We start from the raw sequence: 22,052 nt of genomic DNA, 5'->3' as shown, positions 1-22,052 counted from the left end.
CTTTTTCTTTCTTTTCTTTTTTTTTTCGCCTCTCAAAGTGTCATCGGTGTCACGGCGTTAACTGTCGTCGCTTAAAGAGCAACCGTATCACCCCTCTCTGTAATTCGCTCCTTCACCCTCCCCTCCCCCCGTTCCACCGTCTGCCCGACTCGACCAATTTGCCCGATGATCCCCGGTGTCGCGCCCACAGAGACGACGATATTTTTGGATTGATTTCTTCGTGTTTCGACAACGCGAGAGCGCGCCTACTCACTTCGCATATTACACACCGGAAATACACCGCGCGGCGTCCGCCGGTCGCCGATTTCGTATACGCATTTTTCGTGTATGATGATCTCAGAGGCACATACGTCCGTGCGCGGGAGAGACGATCGTCGACGTTGTGGCCCGAAAGACGACAGTATACCACAGAAATCATTGTATCGATTCGAAGCATTATGATAAACTTAATAAAAGGATCGAAAAATACAACGGCGTCTTCGATTGTTCACCCCCTCCCCACGCATTCCCGTCTCTAATAGTTGCTAAGTAATTACTGATGTAATATCTTTTAATTTGTGTATTATTCTTTATTATTATAATATTAATAGTTATAATTATGACAATGAATCCTAATATTAATAATATACAGTATAGATTATCACTATTGTTATTATCATTGTAATCCGCAATTTTATTCTCCATAAACTTACATCAACTCGGAATTTCAGAGTGCGTGAACAGTATATAGCAATATGTTACATCAAAGACGAAATCGCATCGCTCCATAAACCGGCCTATACATACATTACAATTACAGCTCGATTAATACTTCTGTTCAACTTTAACGCTAATCTTAAAATCCTCTTTTCTTCTCGCTCGCCGTTCCGCTGCGACATATCACCATTTTGAGCTCTATCTCGAGCGAGAGCCAACCGCATTCGCATTTTACATTAATATTTTTCGAGCTTTTTGCGAGCAAACGATGGTAAATAATAAGAAAAAGAGACAATAGTTTAATTGCACATTCTGCATCGCCACTCGAATTCTCAACTTAAAGCTCGATCGTGTGTAAGGATTAGAAACATGCATATTTCAGCTGTAACGATTGCATAGATTTCTCAACGAAAGTTTATCGTCGATCAACTGTATGACTAACGGTGATGTTGGTCGCAATAAGCTGCCATTCACCACAAATAGAACCTCTGGTTACATTTCGGCGAAGGTATAACACGGGATCCATTTCTATGTCTCGGTATTTAAAAAACAAGCGCGAATTCTCTATATATAAACAATTGCGATAGGACAAGTTTACGAAAGCTACATTTAGAATATGTACAAATCTAGAGTTCACGTATACATATATATATATATAAAACTTACACGCGGCATCTCTGCAACAGTATCAACATGTGTATTGTAACATATATATTATAATATCATAATATATTATAATATATGCATCTAAGATATACCTAATTCGTATGTCACAGATATAAAATGTATTACGAGTGTCACAATTTACAAAAATTATCCCTAGAACCAATCCCTTCTATTTGTGGTCAATGGATATCTATGCGTCAGAAATTTGCTACCGTTCCGAAATACTCTATGAAGAGTTTCTCAATCTTACTTGACAATATTACGGGACATTTATCAGCGAGAAAAATCGAGACGAACCGTCATAATTTATAATATTTTCAACGAAAGATTCTAAAATTGAACGATCAACAGTATCTATATAGGACGAAGCGCAAGGCGACGATAGATTGAGCCAGTAAAAAGCCTTTACTTGCAAAGGTACTCACTCTTCACCGAAAAATATATATCTTCCAGGACATTTATTTTCCGATAGAGACATTTCAACGTACACCAAAACCGTCTGCCTATTCTTTGCTAGGATCCTTTACTGTCCTTATCAATACTTGCAACTATCAAATTCTTCGCGGAGATAGACACCAACATTATTTTACAAATCTAATGCGATTGAACCAGTGGAAACGCGATACAAACTCGTTACTCATCTCACACTATCCGTACGTTGATGGCAGTTGCGTATTTATTGGTGTATCAATGTTATCTCGTAATATTATAAGCCCGACGTCTAACAACGGTATTCCTATCATACACTTAATGCGTTATTTTCCCCCTTACCCTCGATAAAATTCTCATATCCCTAACATCTTGTATTTATCGGCACCACAATACTCTCTTCTCCTCCGTACATATAAAATCAGACTTAGAATTACAGCACATACTGAGGCCGTGTTGTAACAAGTTCTGCGATATAGTTAAACTATATAATCAGCGTACAATCCTCTCTCTATCGTCACACATTTACAAGACACTTCGAAGCGAGAGATTATTTATATAATTTTAACTTAGATAGATCTCCGATTACAGGTTGCACGTAAAAATATTAACTTTACATCTCACTCACATAATTCGAGTTCGCAGAACTTGAATCTTCGCGTAACATCGAATTCGGTACCGGTGACAATTTACTTACAAGCTAAACGAACGTAGTAACGGGAATGCACTCGCACACTTCCAAAACGATGATTAACTATTAGCAAATACATAAGTAACCATCTGATGGAAATACGTATTTAATAAAAACAGAAATCGGTGCGTAACTTTCAAATAAATTCATTACACTGTACACGAAATAACATTCCGTGAGAATTAATCTGAAAGGAGCATATTCTTTCAAATTGAAAAGTGTACAATGAAAACTTAGTTTACAAATCATTATACGTGCTCGGGTACAATTTATCTACGCCACCATTGCAATTGCTAAATTGTCTTCTATATTTCCTATATTCCGCGTGGGAATCTCCTTCTAAATAAATTTTAACGTAATATTTAATTCGATATGATAAATATAACAAACTCGAACAGAATTTCAAATGTAAAAATTAATCTAGACAATTCGAATATGTGAAGTGCGTATAAAAAGACGTATATCTTCTGGATTCTTACGTCATACACATTCTTTCGAAAGAGACTGTATGCACCGTGCATCACTCTAAAAATATACTATTGTTGTTACGTTTTTTTTGTACAAGAACAGATATTCACATTAAATACAACTGCAATTATATAAGAAACTTCCTAATTTAAATAACAAATTATTCTCATGAGCGATTGCAAAAAATTATCGTGGATGATATCTGCTAGGTGGCATGTTCTTCACCGAACGATCCTTCATGTCACTCGGGTTGAACATCATTGGTCCCTAGAAAATGTCCTTGGTTTAAAGTACATAAAATTAATAAAAAGTTAATAGTTTTATGTAATAACATACTAGAGATAAAAGTGTAAGTCCTCCAATTTTCGAGCTTGCGCAATTTTTTATTTTAAAATTATTCGTATTAACTATAGTTTGTATGTAAGCAGTAAGGGAACATATATTTTTTTAAATCCTTATCCTTCGTTAAAAATATGTAACCGCGCATTTGTAATTTACAGTGCGCAAAAAGATAAGACATAAGCTGGAACAGTTATATACACATATATATATCTTAACAAATAACAAAAGTAAAAGTAACCGAATGACGTGTAAAGTTATTTTACAAAACCTGCATTTGAAATCCTTTACCAAGTTTTCCCACGATTCTATTATTAAAGATCTCATGAAAAGTAGCGATTGATGATGATTGATAAGCGTAAGCTAGTTTTAGTAAGTAGCGTTAAGTGATAAGAATCTTGCTTGACACATGGACAAACTGATTAGAAGACAAAAAAATCGTACTAGCATAATCCCTCGTACCATAGTATGTTTCGTAGTAATATTTTGGAAAGTGGTCACCTTGGAAATGCGGGAGAAGTTAATGCCATTGGATTACCTTGTTCCGTTGAAGGAGCCGCGGATCCCTCATTGTGTAGCTCTGCACCTCTCGTGATAACGAGCTGGTCGAGCTCCAGCGAGAGAGCTATATACCATACACAATACAATAACGTTGTCTCACTAACAGATATTCGCCACGTCGCTTGTGATTAGCTAGTCTTATCTTATATGTTTACGAGTGTAATACCAATTTATGCACGATTACACGTTGCACTTATGCTAGCAGACATAGCTAAAAAATAGCGTTTCAACGAATTTGTTTAACAAAGCGTAAGGCTCTCTCTCACATCACAACGTGAAAATCGGTATTACGATATTTATGTTCTCGTGTATCACAGCGTAACTGCCGTATTTCAGCAAAAAGTAGAAAGGACTTTCATGCTTTGGTCACAGTATGAGTACACAGATGATTATTGGATTTTTTTACAGAGATATTTTACAGAGGATGTGCATTACATAAAACCATTCGTAATCACAAGGAAGATACGCTCATTCTATTGTTCAATAATGTTAATAATATAAACATGCAAAGTATTAAATCATTGGTGGCTATATAAGATGTTAATAATCAGTTTTAATTATGAAATGCAATACAGCCTTCCTTTTCTTATGCAAGAAAGCTACATAGGTATATGTACATTTCCACGAAGCGGTGGGTAAGAAGAAAGCGTGTGCGTAAAACATCAAATAATGATATGTAAAAATTAATAAAATCAATATCCTTACTATGAGTAATAATTATTATTTGGCTACATCATTCTGCTTCCCCGACTGCTTGCATAAAGAAACACAAAAAGAAAGGTAAGATTAAACACAGGTAAAAGAAAGAATCTGTAGCAAGTGGAGAGATCTAATTGAATATCACTGTCATTAAAATGAAATGTAGGAAGCAATAAAAGAGTATTTTAATTAATGCTATTAATAACATTGATCATTTTAGCGATTTGTAGGAGAAACTGGCATAGTGCTGGAGCAGTCTAGTCCATAAACATTTTGTGAAAAATTTCTACTGATTGATCGCCAATGAACATATAATTACTGTATATATAGATTAATAAATACGATCAATTCAAGGATATCATGAAAAAATACTTTTGAGAAAAATACACGATTTGCAAAACTAGGGGAATGAGTGTACAGATTGTTCATCATAATGATTGTGTAGGGAACGTACAAAAAAAATTCGTTATGTAACGTTATGGTTTCAGAAACACGCTGAAACAAAGGCTAAGCTGCATACCAGAAAATTGCAGCCACAACGCAAAGGACAACAAATGTATTGTGTAATGTAAAGTTTAATAAGAAGAAACACACAGATGTGTGCGTGTGTGTGTGTGTGAAGTTGTATTGTAAATATATAGTTTGGCGTCGATAATACGTTTACAATTCAATATTCGTGAAACCACACAAGTGTGTATTACGTGGCACTTACTGGGGTATTTTCCGCGATATTTCCAGACGGCGGTGTTGCTGCAGGAGTCAAGAAATCCACAGGAGCGGTTGGATCATTAACTATCATAATAAAGGCAACATTACTTTCGGACAAATTGTTTTTTAACGTTTCAACTCTCATGTTATGTTTTTGAATTCTCAAGTATTTTATTCATTCAATTTTTCGCTGTCTTTAATTATTATATTTTCAAATGCAGAGAAAAATAAGCTAAGACTCAAATTCGCATGAATAAAATCGAAGAGAATTAAAGTTTAGAAATTCGATGACTTACTTGGCGCGGGTACCAACACCTGCGGGGATGAGGTAGCTATAGGTACGAGTGGAGACGTCATGGGGGTGGCCACATTAGACGACGCCGCGCTACCTTTAGATTTTCCACCGGGATTCATTATATCTACGTAGTTGGCACGCATACTCCTACCCCTTTGCAGTTTATACATATTACTACCAGTAGGCAATTTCGAAATATCCGCCGCTGATGTATCCTCGTTGTGTGCACTCGGTAAAGACGGTTGTGGAACGCGCTCCACTGCCGGCGCTCGGAAACTCATGTCTGTTTTCGGCGGTGGGGCCAATGTCGTGGTACCGCTGTCGCCATCCTCATCCTTGTTCATCCACTTTTTAGCAACTGGATCCCATACAATCTGTAATACAAAAGACGACAGAGTTAATTACACGATTTCACTAACAACTTTTTCTCCACTGTTTGACGTTCGTATGTTAGGAAAAAATCTAGCTAACAAATTAGAGAAGTATTAATAGCAACTTGTTAGTCAACAGTTACTCAATAAACCCTAGCATTATACTGGCCTGTTTATCGTCCATCTTATAAGCATTGTTGTAACCATAAGTAGCATTCTATTACCAAAAGTATCCGCGTAAGCCCTTAACGACATAAAACATAAAACCGTCCGTCGTAATTTTTTAATGAGCTGGAGGAAAATACAAAGCAGTGGCAAATTCTTACCGTTGGGTTGCTATCGTCCGGCAATATCATTTGGTTTTTCGGCTTGGGCGCGAGTTTACTGAACAAACCACCGAACCAGGAGCCACCACTGTTGGAAGGTTTCTTTTCAGCCGTTTTTTCGGTTATTTTCTTCGTATCCACCGCAGATTTAGCAGTCTGTCGTGGTGTCTCAAGCGCATCTAATTCTTCCAATGGATCATACTGTTTACCCGTTGACGGTGTCATAGAGATTGTTGGCTGCACAGGCTGAAATAAAATATACGATTGATCATCGCAAACTTGTTCCAGCAAAGTTTATCACTATTTACTGTAATGATGCGAGTTCGCCTATCACATGCTAATTAAAAGTTTTAATCGCACTCTACAAAATACTTAAAAAATATGCGATACTCACAAATGTATTACAGTAAAAAATGAAAAACTTTGCTTACCAGATTTATTTTAGGAATGATGTCGTTCTATGTTGAAATGTTGGTCGTTCAAAATGTACAATCAGAAAGATATTAAGAACAAAATCATATTATCTTAGAAATCAGATAAACGCAAAAAATGCAGATAAATTATTAAAAAAAAGGATTTAGAACTTAGAGGACATGCGGTAAGTATTAAACTCTGTGGAAATAATTTTTAATTTTGTGACAAGATCAGTTTTTTAAATCCACATTAACTATTTTTTAATCATTTTAATGAATTTACTAAGTTTGAAATCTACGATATCTGTATATGCAATAACCTACACCTTTATATAATAAATTGTGTTTATAATCTTATAAGAAGTTCAAGGAAATGCATTATATGACAAAACTTTATTATGCGTTTGATGCCAACAATAACAATAGATATATATACATTTAAACAACACTTAAAATATTAGAACTTTGTAAAATTACATAATATTAATTAATGACACAAAACAGGATTCTTTATATCTCTATTTCATCACAGCATATGGATTCTTTCCTCATTAGTATTTGAATATTTTTCATATAACATGTAAAAATTTGACTTTTAAGATAATATATGAACACAATCAAGTATATAAATTGATAATTCTGATTTTCAATAATTTTTTTAAATATTTAAAAATATTATTTACTATATTATAAAAATTATGTATTGCCAGATTTAAAAAAATTTTTTTTGTTAATACTTGAAGAAAATCCAGTTATATCTATCGATATAGATATTCTATATCTCGATATAGAATTACTATTACATCTTATCTCTGTGTTTAACATGTACAGAAAAACTTGGCCACAATTCTATACGCTTACAGATTATTTTTTAGTCGCATTTTGTGGGCATATCAATGTCATAAGTTAAAGACGTACTATTCTTAGCAGAAGTATCATCGACTAGACGATTATTATTTCTAAATCTAAGAGGTAAATCAATCGGATATGTGCCACCGAAAACTAGTGGCTTATATCTGGATGATTCGGAAATATTTTGCCCGGTACTATCGTACGACCACGCATCTACCGTATCGCAAATAACATCCTTTCTACGAATATGCGGTGCAACTCTCATAACTTTCTTCTCCTCGAAATTACAATACTGTTTTAAGGTTTGTGCTTCGTTACTGAAAGTAACATGACTCTCTTTGGTTTCGAAAGATAAGTCCGACGCTAAAAGAGACTCGAGTTTCAATTTGCTAAATTGAATATCTAGATCTGTAGTTTGAGACACGGATAAATTTCCCTTATCTGGTCTGTCTGGCGCCGTTTCTTCTTTATCCTCGGACGGATTCTTTTTCTTAGTCTTACATTTTAGGAACACCGGTGGTTGCGAGCACGGTGGTTTCGAAAATATAGGATCGACGCGTCTCTGTTTCCTATCTTTTGGGTGTACTTTGTTTGGTAAAATTTTTGGATAGCTCGTAGTCAATTTGGGATATTTCTTATGAGAATTTGGAACTTTCACATCGAGATTATCACTAGACAGATTAAAGAATGTAGGTACATGACCAGGAGTATTATCATCAAATGCAGAGGCGATATACGGATTTGATTTTACAGACACATTTCGACGGCGTAGCAAATTAATACCGGCAACATTTGATAATCTTTCAGGATCGAGAATATTATCCGAGGTAAGTCCGCAATTACTTACTTCAGGTGTGGGTGTTTTGTCTTCCCTTTCCGTCTGTCGGTGAGCAAGCATTAAAGAAAACAGGTGAAAAATGTTAATTGTATAGACTTATATACTAGACTGTACGTTTCCATTGGAGACATGAGGACAACAATAGTAAGAAAAAGCAATAGTTATTGAATATACTTTCTTTGTTCAATTGTGCATTATGTGACAGAGCATCTAATCAAATATTGCCCTATGTTACTAATGTTGTCTTCACGTTTCCAATGGAAGCGTACAATCTATTATATAAGTCTATGATTAATCGCAATGCTTTATGGTAAATAATGTAAAAAATTATGAACAAAATTGAGATATATCATTTTTGTAAAAAATCGATATTCATGAAAAGATGAAAATACGAAAGTGATATAAAAATTATATAAATTTTATGAATGCGAAGATAATATATGAGGAAGAAACGTGTAATGATTAAATTTTTGTATTAAAAGATGGTGTAATAAAGTTATAGCTACTTTTTAATATACCTCATAGTTCCATTTGTCTTGTTGTTGCGAGTTAGTTACTTCAGTCTGATCAGTTAAGCCTGGTGCAGACTGTTGCTGCCAATTAGACTGTATAGATTCGTTTCTTCCATAATTATTTTGATAATATGATTGCTGGCTCCAATAATCCTGTTGTTGCGACTGCTGATATTGAACAGGTTCGTCTACGTTTCTCATATATTGCGCATTCGGATCATATGTATCTTGAATGTTCGTGGGCAAAGATAATGGTTGCCAATCTGATTGCATTTCACTCGTGTTAACTTCCATCATCGACGTAGGCCCGTCATTATAATCGGATTGGACAGTGTTCCATTGTTGTTGTGATGATAGTGGTGGTAGTTGCGATGGTTGCTGTTGTTGATGTTTTACTTCATGAATTTCCTGATTTTCTATCATAGTACGAGAACCGTATGTTTTATCTTCGACAGCCTGTTCATCCTATAACAGAATTCTATTTAATATTTGCATTAACGTAAAATTAAATATCATTTCTCGTAAAAGAATCACATAATGACCTGATATTTTCCAACTATCTCCGCTAATCTATTAAGCCACGTAACATTCGCAGCATCTTCGATAGCATCCTTATAGACTGGATCGTGATACTTGATTCGGTCGCCTAATACATAAACCGCTTCGATGAAGGATTTCTTGTATTTCAATGGATCGTTCGCGATATTTATTGCAATCTGTTCGATATACAATAAAGCTTTTTCTATTAATCCACAATCCACCATCTTCACAGTTAGATCAAATTTGAATGTTTGAAGGTCTACTAATGTGAAATGCGGATCATTAAGGTTCCGAGCGTACTCATAAATTTCTGTTAACATGACAGCTTCCATGGTAAAGAATTCAGAATAAGACTTGTTGTGATTAGCGCCGATCAACACGAGTTTAACTCCATTAGTTCCGTAAACGCCGAAATCAATTTGTGCGAGTATGTAACAAAAATGTGCGGCATGGATGTCGCCCCTCGCGAATAATGTATCCCCGAGAGTCGTTATTGATCGGCGATTAACTTCTGGATTGGTCGAGGTATTAGATATAATCATAGCTAGATGAGGCCGCCAATCGTCCCAGCGCGGATCCGCGACGCACTGCAGAAAAAAAGAAATGAACAATTAGTATCATGACGAAAAAGCGTGAATAATTTGATCAGTTATTAAAACAGAAACATAATTTTTACCGTAACTATAGCAGGTATACGACCAGAATGCAGTTGATACAAGGTCTGCAGTGGATCGTGTGATGGCAGACTGTTTGCAAAACGAGTCATTATAGAAGCATGCGTGCGTTTATCCAGTTTACTAGCCAGGAAGAGAGCATGGCCCCAAAGTCCTTCGTTCATCGCGTATTCTATTACAGGTAAGTAAAAAGAAAAAATTAGTAACATTTATAACGTTTAACGAGAAAAAAAATAAAGCCTTTTTAAATACCTAATGCTTCTTGAACCCGTCCATAGAGTAACGTATCTCTGAATTCATCTGTTATTTGTTCTACGGTTTTTCGTTGCTTGGTTTCAGTTTTCTCGGATAACGCTGAAATATCCTGGGTACTTCCGTCGCTGCCCGTTGCTCCAGAACGTTGCGATATTTGCGATTCTCTGCGTCCTACATCCTGAGATCTGAACTTATTCGCGTCGTAAGGATAAGTATCCTTATTACGCAATAAGAGTCCAGCAATATCGACGCCAACAACATTCTGAATGGCGCGAATTTAAGCAATATTAATTGATTTGAACAATTTTAAACTATTTTTTTATGAAAAAAACTTACTCCATTTTGTTGAATTAACATAATCATCAGTTCGTATAGCAAGATGTATGAAGCACGATCAATCAATTCTTCATTCATCATTGCCTTTTTAATTTTATTTTCGCAATATTCTATAATAGTCTTTTTATGCGTTACACCACTGCAACAAGTCATCGTTATATATATTACTTGTATTGAATTGTACTTTTTACTGTATTGTATTATACTTTTATATGATTTTACTTACTTAATTAGAGGTCCTGGATATAATCGTAAATCGCGTGCAACAGGATCATGCGAGAGTAAGCTATCTACGCGAAAAATATCCACTTTAGCTCTTTCGCCATCAGTTGGGTAACTTGGATGAACATGTATCAAAGATCCAATGGAAAAGCAACCTATGAGAGAATAATTTTTTTAATTACCTTAATGATATTAAACATTAATAAAAAAGAAACAAATTCAATTAATATCAGAAATTATACCGTATGCATGAGACGTGGAATATTTAGTCGGCGTCAATCGAGCAGAAGTAATTATTGTATCTTCTAAGGACATATCACCCAATGTTCGTTTATCACCAGTAGTTCTGAAATAAACACAATATTCTTTCTTTTAATAGAGAATCTTTAAAGAATTATGGAACATATGAACAACATTATGAAGACACATAATTATGTACAAAATAAGCATATTCCACTTCAATTTTGCAATAAATTTAATATAAGCAAAATTAAGTATTTTTTTAATAATTCTGCATATGTTTCTATTATGTTGGAATTCCGTTTGTCCGCACTCTATTTATATACGAACTCATAACTGAGCTCTCATTATCCGAAATGGCGCCATAGTTCGGATAATAAGAGTTCGACTTCAGTTTTCTGTGAAGTTAACTTCTATTATCGGAACTAATAGGTACTGATAGAGGGGAGAGCTAATAAGCCTTTATTATGCGAATTATATACGGTTATCGGAACTATTCTATTCCTCGATAGGATAAACGAAGTTTTACTATACTTTTATACAGTTGCTGTCGTAACTGTATATTTTATTGTATTAAATAATTGTTATGATAATATACGCTTGATATGAATTATTACAAATAATTATACAGATTTTCTACATGCTACATATATTTAACCAAAATTGTATATACCATAATTGAAATTTTAAAATACTGGGAGAATTAAATTTTAGAGAAATCTAGCTTAAACATTTCGAACCGAGAGAAGACTCCCGGTCTCACCTATTAAAATTGCGACAAACCGTACTGCGCTCCCGCAGATTTCCGGTCCATCCGGAATATCCAAAATGTGGGATATACAATGCCTTGTTGGGTGAACGGAAACATGCACTTGGAATTGGAAAAAATCTGACATACAATGAATGTTATAAAATCTGAGATAAGAAACAAAACTGACTGTTCAAGAACTTTTTTAATTTTTTAAAATGAAAATTTTAGAGCATACCTGTCGTCGCAGGAGCTACGGCCAGAATGAACACTGGCTCTATCCTCCGGATAATTACTGACTCCTCTGGCAATATGCTGTTGTTGATGCTGGTTTGCATAATATTTGTGGTACCACTCGGAATAGGCAGCAGGATTCGTTCGACGCAGGTTTTCAAGATATGCGTAATAATTGTTACCATAATGAGCACTATAATCATATCCACTGTATCCTGCACATTCGCAATCGAATATATATTTAATAGCTACTTTTACATAAAAGAATGTTGCTTTTAAATATTTGAATTGTATATTGCATCACACGTACCATTGTATGCATAATAAGGGTCTCTCGCACGCATGTAGTATTCACGGTCTCTATCATTGTAAGAAGATCTACTTGAAGGCCTAGAACTGTAAAAGAGTAAATATAAATGTAAAATACAATAAATTAATATATTAACAAGTAAATTATTAAAAAAATAAATAAATAAATATACCTTCTTCCATAAGGATCATCGTAATAGTCCCTTCTATACGGATCTCTAATATCGTAATCTTCGTATCTTCGTGATCGTCTATCGTCCCTTCTCCTTTCACGATCCATATATTCTCTATCCCTAGGATCTCTAGAATATCGTGCATCATAATCTCTTGGATCTCTGTCTCGACGACGTGGATCATCGCCTCTTCTACGATCATCTGGTCTTCTCCTACTGTCCCTTTCATCTAGATCCTCTTTTCCCCTGATTCTTCTATCCATATCGTCTCTACCATGTCGATCCAAGTCGTCGCGACTGTGATGTTTACGTTCGTCTTCCCGATACGCAACATCCCGTCGTTCGAAGTCGTCGCGGGCACTATACTGACGATCATTGTCGCCCGCGCGTCGACGTTCGTAATAATAATCGTCCTCGTATTCGCGATCACGATCGTAGTACGCGTTCTTTCGGTCATATTCGTATCGTCGGCGATCAGGACTTGTTTCTCGTCGTCTCTCCCTACTTTCGTCCCGACTGTTGCGAGATCCCTCATCTTCTTCGACTTCATAGGAATCCCGTCGATTCGAGGAGCTGGAGATGCCCTGGCTCTCGCTCTCCAAAGATGCACCTACCGCTTCCTCGCGTTTATTTCGCGATTCACTCGCCTGATCTTGCATCGCGGACATCGGTGGAGGAACCTCCGGAGGAGAGCCAGTAACAACTCTACCACCTGTTGTCCTGTCGTCCGACAACTGCGTGACGTCGTTGGAAGATGCTCCGCCTGGTATCTGTCTACGTTCCGCGTCTGTTTGCTGCGCAACTTCGTCGGGCTCGTTGCCTCTGCCGAGCACTTCACGAGTCTCACTCGGCTCCATCATTACCTGCGACTGCAGCTGATATCTCTCTTCACCTGATGGATCATTTCGCGATGGAAGGGGCTGTTGCGGCGGAAGAGAACGTTCTCTACCCGAAGGATCATTCCGTCGTTCTAGCGTGTCCGTATCACCTCGTAATAACAAAGGAACATTTCTCTCTTGTCCCGGAAGGACGTCACGACGCTCCGCTCGATCAGGTATATTTCTAACTTGTATACTTTGTTCCTGACCTGTAGGATCGTTCCTGCGTGGATCTATAGTACTCGATTGTCCCGGTACTTCGCGCAGGAAGGGAATATCGTTAGGCACTTCATCATTCTCATCATCCTGACTCGGTGGCGTTGGTTCGTGTTCCTGATGTGAGTCCGTCAACTCGCCAGTCTCTAAAAACGTATTTCTATCATTCGAAGCGAATTCGTAGTTATCCGGCATTTGTTCCGTCAAAGGTGGATGAGATCGAGTTTGCTGCTGCTGTTGCTGCACCGATGGCACTTCGACGTTGTTCACCTCCTCCCTGAAATCTCGAATATTCGTTGGGACTTCTTTGGGACTCGTGCTCGGCTTGGGATCGTTGTCCAACGTCTCCTTGTTTATAGAATCTCGCGAACCATAGATATCGCGCTCCTTCAACGTTGCAGGTGCAACAACCTCGACATTTATGAAGTCGGATGATTGTTGAATATTCTCGTAGTTTTCTACATTCTGCTCAGGAGTGTTCCACTGTTTGGGAGGTGGACGTGAGTGATCCTTCGCATACCATGCATTCTCTAACGTATTTTGATTGTACCATTGATCATAACTGCTTTGCGAGGTACTATCTACTATTTTAGTAGCACCACTTTGATATGTATTCGATATTAGAGGATCTTGACCGACAATTGGTTGGCTATCGATAGAATGAGAATTCTCTATACCGCTTGACGTGTAATCCGAAGGTAGCACGGGCATATTATCGGGAATAGAATTGCCTCGGATACTCGCAACGTTAAAATTACCAGGATGTTGAGCTCTCCCTTCTTGGAGAACGGGGCTCGAATGTACCTCTAACGATTCACTCAAAAGATCCACGTGTTTTCCCGACTTGCCACTAAGATTAAGGTGACCAAAACTGCTGGTTAATTCCTCTGCCGCTGTAGAATCAAAAGAGCGGTCATCTTTTTCGCTAAGAACGGTTTTAGAAAGATCATTTTTCGGTGCATCATCAGTCAGTACGTTTAAATTATGGTGATCTCCAATCGGTGACTTAATATCGCTCGATTTTGCATGACTGATTGAATCGTGAGGTGACACAGTAGTTGCGATAGAAGCTACTACTGCTGCTTGCTTCTCGTTCTCTTGTTCATTATTATTAGGTGTATGTACAATATTTTCTACGCTTGTAGGTACAGTTGTAGATGCTGGAACATAGTGGAATGGCGCCATGTGCACTTGTTGCCATTCGTTTGTAGCAAACCTAACGCTGTTATTATTCTGTGATACGTTCTGCGCTAACGAACTGTTATCCGCACTCGTTGGCTGTAACCATTGCGTAGAATGTACAGATTCGTTTTGCACGTTAGAATGTCTCCAATCGTGCGAGGCACTGATGTTGCCCGACTGTGGCCAAGAAGCAAATGTGTCATCTACGTTATTTGTTTGTAATAAATGCGCGGATTGATGTTGGGGCTCGCGATTTTGATTATGCCACTGATTCGATACATTACCCGCTTCGTTACTCTGTTGCTCATTGGTAGACCAGTTCATGGAATGTTCCTTATTGACCCCCTCGATAGGCGCATTGTATATTTGTGATGATTGCGCACACTGATTACCCATATTGTCGACTGTTGGCTGTTGCATTTCCTGCGACATGTTTTGATCCTGCCACTGATCTAGAGTATCGGTATGATTCTGCCAATTACGTTGCAATGGTAAGTTTGTTGTGTCGCCTTTGCTCCAGTTATAACTGTTATGCGTCGGTGGTGGATGTGTTGATGGTGGGTGTGTCGATGGTGGATGTAATGGTGATTGTTCCTTCTGGCTCTGTTGTGGCACGAGTCTTTGCTGAGTATAAGCTGCATTCGACGACTGATGCTCGTTCGGCCATTGAGCATGCTCATAACTGGATTTCGCGTTGTTCTGTCGAGGCGGTAATGGATACTGCTGATTTTGATTATAGTTCGCGTAGGGCGGGAAAGAATCCGTATAATTTGACCCAGTCTGACGAGCAGGCTCCGACCTGGGAGTGTTTCTGTCTGACACGGAGTTCTGGTTAAGTACATCGGATGTATTACCATTGAGATTTTTGTAATAATGGTTTTGCACAGAACCAGATATCAGCTGTCCTTGATTCTGATACGAGGGTATGTAATGCTGTTGCTGTTGCTGCGATGGTGGTTGCTGCGGTGATGATTGCTGCTGTTGGGTATCCGACTGTTGGTCCAGATTCCAGTCCCAGGGATCCTTCCATGTATCGTTCGCATGTTTTGACTGGTTCACAAGAGACTGCTGGGTGGTATCATTCGGCGGGACATTCGATTGAGGCCTAGACATAGGCATCCACATATTTTGGTTGTGCATACCATACGTAGCTGAATGATCCACCCGAGATCTGGCAGGTCTAGCTCGATAAGGATTCTATAATTGCAATTAAATTATTTTAACATCTAAATCACTTATTCTGTTGCTACAACTCATGACTTGTAAAGCACCCAACGTATACTTACGTTCATGCTGCCTGCAGGACTTTGCAGCCTGATTTACAGCAATCTTTGAGATCTGTAATAAATATAAATGATACAAAATATAACACACATGCGGTGACATATCTCGAATGAAGATTTAACAAAGACAGCAGATCAAGTAAAAATTGCAAAAGTATGCTCCCTAAATTCTTTGGAGTGTAATCTCACTCTAAAGAGTGAAAATTTAATCAGTCTTAAAAAAGAACAACTCAATTTTCAGAAATAACTCAATTAATAAAATTTTTAGAGTAAGACTTTACTCTTCACAGCAAGATTCACTCTTAAAAGTTTCAGAGTGACAAAACGTCTTTATATAATTCTATCATGCATATTCAGTATACATACGTCACTTTTACACGATTGACAATAAATCAAGAATAATTTTCGCTGTCATGTAACCACCTGAAGAAGAAAAATTTATCATCAAAACATTAATGTTTAACACGTCGAATCTGAGGAAAACGCTTGTCATTGCAACACTGACAGCCTTAGTACACAGATGTGAATTATAAATAGGTCATTAGCCGTAAGTTTTGGTGGTACTGGACGATTTCCGAAGATTTTTCAGCACGTCGTATCGTCGAAGGAAGAAAAGGAAAACGAATGCGCAACGAAAGCGATCCCAAGTAAACGCAATAAGATTGTTTCGTAAACCTTGGCGAGCGCGAAAGGAGGGCTTTCGGTCATCCGATAAGGAGCCCCACCAGCCGAGGAATCTCAGCCCCGACGGTGCGGAGGCGCTCGTTTAACATAATTATGTAATCGCGGACGTGGCAGGGTGTCTTCCTGGCCGTCGCCGTCCGGGGAACGCGGCGAGATCGCAGGGTTCAGGTGACCAGCTGTGAGAGTCGACGGCGCGGGGAGAATCGACCGTCGACATTCGCATACGCGTTCACTCACCTAAAGCTATCGTCGCTCGCGTTGCCGTTTCCACGCGTCCGGTATGCGCATTATTGGCCGTTGCCGCCACCAGTCACTTCTGCAGGTTTCTTCTTACAGCGGAGCAAACGTCCTCGTCCTCGTCGTCGAGGTCGATGTCGATAACCGCGCGCGGACACTCAATCTTAGGAGTACGCGGACATTTCAACGTATACGAGAAAGTAAGATAGACTCACAGAAAGAGAGAGGGAGAGAGAGAGACAGAACGCGCGAGAGAGGCAAACACGACTCGCGGCCGAGCACGTCACGGATTCTTTCTCTCCCCCGACTCCCCGTTCCGTTCAACCACGACGACTTTCCACGCGAGCGGAACCGGGACGAACGTCAAAAGCCGAGGCCGGAAGCCGAGCGTCGCGCCACGCCGATTGCGCGTGCGAGATGGCGGCTGCCGCGCGCCGGTCAATTGAAACGCGACACACCAACGGTATATTTTTCAATTAAGAAATTCCCTTTATTTCCTCAGGAAGGGAGACGAATTCTCACGATTACGCGACAGCAGCGGGCAATCGTTCGCCGCGAAAACGCGCGCTTCGACATTTCCTTGCGACTTGCGGCGAATTAAATTTCCTGCGCGAGACGAGTGCGCGAACGTCGCGTGCACGCGCACTCGCATACGTAGGTCCGTTTTCTGTAGCTAGGGTACACTTTTGGAACTTAAAGTAGGATAGGTATGTGTTAGATATTTGACAAAAGCGAGAAAAAGAATTCTGGTGCGGTTTGGTGCAGGAATAAAAAACAGGACTCGTGCATTTGATCCCTTCGCGATGCGCCCACCGACGACACCGACTCTTACGTCGGCTGCCGGTGGTAACGCAAAGCGTTCGGTACCCACTCGCACTCGGCGGATAAGCGATCGTTGGCCGAGCGATCGGCGCGCAGATCGAGCGGATCGACTGACGTGGTGGGTCGGGAGTGGACGCGCGGTGGCCACATCGGCGACCAGTTACGCGCGAATGGTCTTCGGACGTTGAAGTCGCGAAGCAGCGCGACGATTGTGCGATTAATTCTTCTCCTCGCTCATTCCAGACGAGATCGGTGAATAGATCCTCGATAGAATGGTCCTGTTCACGATAATCGCGAGGGTGGCAGACGTCCCTGCCACTGGCGGCCACCATGCAGGACAACGAGCAGGTTAGACGTATGCTATGATGAAACGTCACCTCTTTCTTACTATTAACCGTCACACTTTACTTCTGCAATTAACTCGATGCGTCGACGGAAGTCTTATTACCGACAATGTGGGAGAAGAGATCATGAAACTTATTTGTTAAAATAACTGTGTTTCCACCAATGTAATTAACTTTAATTTTGTTCCAACTTACTTTTCATCTTTTGTTAATTTTTATATCTAGAAAAAGACGAAGAATGAATTGAACAGAGATTCAAGTAAATCTACATTAGTGGAAATGGCAGAAAAATTTAAATTTTTGGAGCAAATCAATATTTAGACTAACATCTGTTTACTCGTATTTTATTAGACTTGTTTATGTTTATATATATTTATATAATTTATTTATGTATCTTTATATATTTTATTATGGAAGTTATGTTCTGTTCTGTGCCATAGGATGGTAAGAATATTGTGGAATATCAAAATCAAGCAAAGATGCTATTCAGAAAGCTAGGTCCACAGTCTCCGACAAAGTGTACCATCGAAACCGGACCATATCTTTTCCAGTAAGTGATAGTTGGGCTGTATTTGAATTCTCCATCTGAGTGCCTCATGTAACATCCTTATTAATTGACTATTAAAGTGAAATAAAATGATTTTGTAACTTTGTCATGTTGTAATAAAAATTAAGAAATCAAAATGATACATAGGGCCTCAAATAGAGAATCTAAACACGTGCTTAGCAACTTTGATCTATGTATTTTGAAACAGTTGTATATATTGTATTTTGTTTATAGTTATTTAATCGAAAATGAGGTGTGTTATCTGGTATTATGCGAAAGGAATTACAGCACACGCATAGCTTACAGCTATTTGGAAGATATAGCACAAGAGTTTCATTCTCAGTATGGAAAACGTGTAAATACAGTGACCAGGCCTTATACCTTTATTGAATTTGGTACGCTATAGATGACTGTGAATGTTAACATCTTATTGAATACATTACATTGGCTTAACATTGTTTGTTTCTCAGATACGTACATTCAGAAAGCCAAGAAGATCTTTATGGATAGTAGATCTCGCAGAAACTTGAACACGCTTAACAGCCAGTTGCAAGATGTGCAAAGAATCATGGTACAAAATATCGATGATGTTTTACAAAGGGGTACCGTACTTTCAGGTAATGTAGAACTATTCTGTTTGTGTAAAAAGCTAGAAATGTAGAAATTTACTAAAAGAAATGTACTAAAATATTATTTGTATTTTATAGAATTGGATTCGAAGACCCAAAACTTGTCTATGTTGTCACAAAAGTATAAAAAAGACGCGAGACATCTAAACAGCAAATCGATGTACGTGAAAGCTGTTGCAGGTCTTGTTGCATTTTTGGTCTTTTTGTTATATTTCTTCATTCTTTAGTTAAACAACACGAATAAAAAACTTCAATATTATACGTCAAAGGTATTCCATTTTCAAAGATAGGATATTTTTGTTTATCTCTCATAATTGCGGAGTATTTGTGTGATTCCAACATCCATTTATATTTATAGAAGTGGAAAATGAAAACTTTCATATACAAGATAAAAATTGCGAAAATGTAATTATATTTTATTGATATATTTAAACCGATCCATGTAAAAATTATGTTTATAAAAAAATAGTATATAACAAAATATTCAATGATTTTTTAGCGTTGCTCAGTGATAAAATTGTTTGTTACATAAAAATGAATAGGTATAATTTTTTATTATAATATTTTCATTGACTCGTTCTAATAACCTTATGGAAGGGATTTAGTAATTTCTACATAAAAACTATATACAATATGCCATCATTTTAAAAACATATAACAAACATTTGTATGATTTATTTATTTTCGTAGTTTGTTGTAACAATGAAAAATAAATTATCTCTACAATATCAACTGGAATAAAAATTTTTTTAGTAGAGATACCATGAATTTTTTCACTGATAAAAAATTGTATTTATCATTCCTTGTACTTATGGATTGTATTTATATCTTTGTTGAATTATACATTTTGTAAAGTTCCTCTGTAAAGAGAGTCCTGAGTTAGTATAAATTTAAAAAGATATATATTATTTGAGTGCAGTTGTATTTTTGGGTGGTGTGCAGATATATGTATCATCAGTATATGTGGAAAAGGAACCAATTAAGAAAAAAATGTATTATAGACGATCATACACGTCATTAATGTTGCTACATTTGTATTTCATCTGTATTAAAACTATAATGTATTTACAATAAAAATATCCATATATAAGTCAATATTTATAATAATGGACATAATTTTTACATTTTTATTAACTCTTCGTAATTTGGTATATTAAGCGATCCTTTCTTCTTTTTTACTTTATTGTCTGTATTCTCATCATCAGAATCCGAAAAATCATTGAAGAAATAGTTTACTGGTTCATCTTTTTTGTTATCATCGGGCCTGTTATTGTTGTATCTTTTCTTTTCTCCATAATTTGTACACTCTGTATCACTCATTTCTTCATCTAGAAAATATGTATATAATGTACTGATTTATGACAACATTGATAGCATTGTAATGGTTGTAATGCATAATATTTACCAGTATCTATAATATCGTACATATTCGAGTGATCTTTCATAACAACATGCAATGTCGGAAACTCAACTATAGTCTTATTCTCCAAATTTTCTTGCAACGTAAGCGTAAGATCCAAATCATAAAATCTAAAAATAATATATTATAATTAATTAAGTGCTTTAATCATAAGACTAGAAAACAAAGAAACATTTACCTGAGCTGTGCCTTCTTTATTTTCTCAGCTTTTAAAAGAACTTTGATATTAGTTAACCCAGCTGCTCTGTAAAATTGTAATTTATCAGCTAAAAATAGTTTTGTATTCAAATTTTCTATGTCAGTCTCATCTGTTGCAGAGACTGGATCTAAAACCTGTTCCACCAATGTTGATAATCTTATTCTGTCTAGGGCTCTATAATAAACATAATAATGTATTATTCACTTCTTCAAAACTATTTAGAAATGACACATATATTTATGTACCTCTCTATTGTGTACTTTATGTTTTCAGCTTGTGGAAAAATCCATTCTAGACGCCAGAATAGCTCGTTGGTCTTCCAGTTAAGGTACGTAGTGTTCTTCTTGTGCCGACTGAAAACTTGTGGCATATATAACAGTGACACTTTTCTATAGGACGCAGCGCATCTCAATTTATGTAGGTGCTGTAAGAGAAGACATTGCGACTTTGTGGCATTTTAAAAAAATATATGCAAAAATGAGAATATCGTACCACTGGTAGAATAGCTTGACGGGTGTATTTTATCTCTGGATTTCTCTTCTTTGTATCAATTGATCTGCCAACTTGCTCGAGAAAGCGATAGTCTGGAAAAGAACAAGTGTTATTTTAAATTTTGAAATGTCTCGGGCAACTTAAATAGAGAAAGGAGTCTGTTTTCTTACCGCTCAGTAAATCTAAGTCGGTAAACGACGCTAAAGGGACAAACTTGGTCTGATCCCGGATTCCATCACATTCTAGCTCCTTTTTATGAACATTCACGCACGCGAGAGAGCATGTTCTAACCTCACATTTCGGGCAGGTGTATCGCGCCTTAGCCGCGCCGCATACCTCGCAATTCTCCAATCTATAAATAAAGATAGGAATAAATTAACTGTCCGGTAATCAGTATCGCGAGAAATTTATCGGTTTTTATATTTATATGCGTTGGGAATCCTACATACTTACTTGTTCTTGGTGGCTGCCATCTTACTTTTACTTACTCTTGTGCGTGTGCATTTAAGGCCCGTCTACAATAC

At 37.4% G+C, this 22,052-nt stretch overlaps 3 protein-coding genes across 8 annotated transcripts in view; 1 reads left to right on the top strand and 2 right to left on the bottom strand.

Moving 5' to 3' along the window:
- Window positions 1–948: 948 nt before the first annotated feature.
- On the bottom strand, window positions 949–17,310 carry Sec16 (endoplasmic reticulum export factor secretory 16). 6 transcript variants are annotated; one of them, XM_018513370.1, is made up of 18 exons: window positions 17,076–17,310; window positions 16,158–16,209; window positions 12,596–16,068; window positions 12,424–12,509; window positions 12,118–12,328; window positions 11,134–11,237; window positions 10,896–11,046; window positions 10,670–10,808; window positions 10,331–10,595; window positions 10,081–10,250; window positions 9,407–9,991; window positions 8,871–9,329; window positions 8,362–8,394; window positions 6,250–6,495; window positions 5,554–5,926; window positions 5,262–5,341; window positions 3,828–3,914; window positions 949–3,217 (listed from the first exon to the last, which is right to left on the bottom strand). In XM_018513370.1, the coding sequence occupies exons 2-18, from the start codon at window positions 16,161–16,163 to the stop codon at window positions 3,137–3,139; spliced, it is 6,549 nt and encodes a 2,182-aa protein (XP_018368872.1). In that variant the 5' UTR covers window positions 16,164–16,209; window positions 17,076–17,310; the 3' UTR covers window positions 949–3,136. The 6 variants fall into 6 exon arrangements, 5 of the variants coding, with proteins under 5 accessions (XP_018368872.1, XP_018368875.1, XP_018368874.1 ...); XM_018513374.1 differs by lacking the exon at window positions 949–3,217 and adding an exon at window positions 4,556–4,600 and having other exon boundaries at window positions 3,897–3,914; XM_018513373.1 differs by lacking the exon at window positions 3,828–3,914.
- Window positions 17,311–17,949: 639 nt separating this feature from the next.
- Window positions 17,950–19,800, top strand: Sec22 (vesicle-trafficking protein SEC22). Its single transcript, XM_018513350.1, is given in 6 exon segments — window positions 17,950–18,205; window positions 18,207–18,245; window positions 18,682–18,791; window positions 19,023–19,183; window positions 19,259–19,405; window positions 19,496–19,800. Coding segments are annotated over 6 exon segments (642 nt in total). The 5' UTR covers window positions 17,950–18,169; the 3' UTR covers window positions 19,645–19,800.
- A 387-nt stretch (window positions 19,801–20,187) lies between these two features.
- Window positions 20,188–22,052, bottom strand: part of LOC108764948 (probable zinc transporter protein DDB_G0283629) — a 17,754-nt gene continuing 15,889 nt past the window's right edge. The window contains 5 exon segments of the mRNA XM_018513359.1: window positions 20,188–20,745; window positions 20,823–20,947; window positions 21,016–21,210; window positions 21,282–21,460; window positions 21,529–21,620. Coding sequence (XP_018368861.1) covers window positions 20,537–20,745; window positions 20,823–20,947; window positions 21,016–21,210; window positions 21,282–21,460; window positions 21,529–21,620 — 800 coding nt within the window. The 3' untranslated portion in view covers window positions 20,188–20,536.

This window comes from Trachymyrmex cornetzi, unplaced genomic scaffold (assembly GCF_001594075.2).
Source record: "Trachymyrmex cornetzi isolate Tcor2-1 unplaced genomic scaffold, Tcor1.1 scaffold468, whole genome shotgun sequence".
Lineage (NCBI taxonomy): Eukaryota > Metazoa > Arthropoda > Insecta > Hymenoptera > Formicidae > Trachymyrmex > Trachymyrmex cornetzi.
The sequence above is the reverse complement of the archived record's forward strand: the minus strand, read 5'-3'. Positions and strand labels throughout refer to the sequence as shown.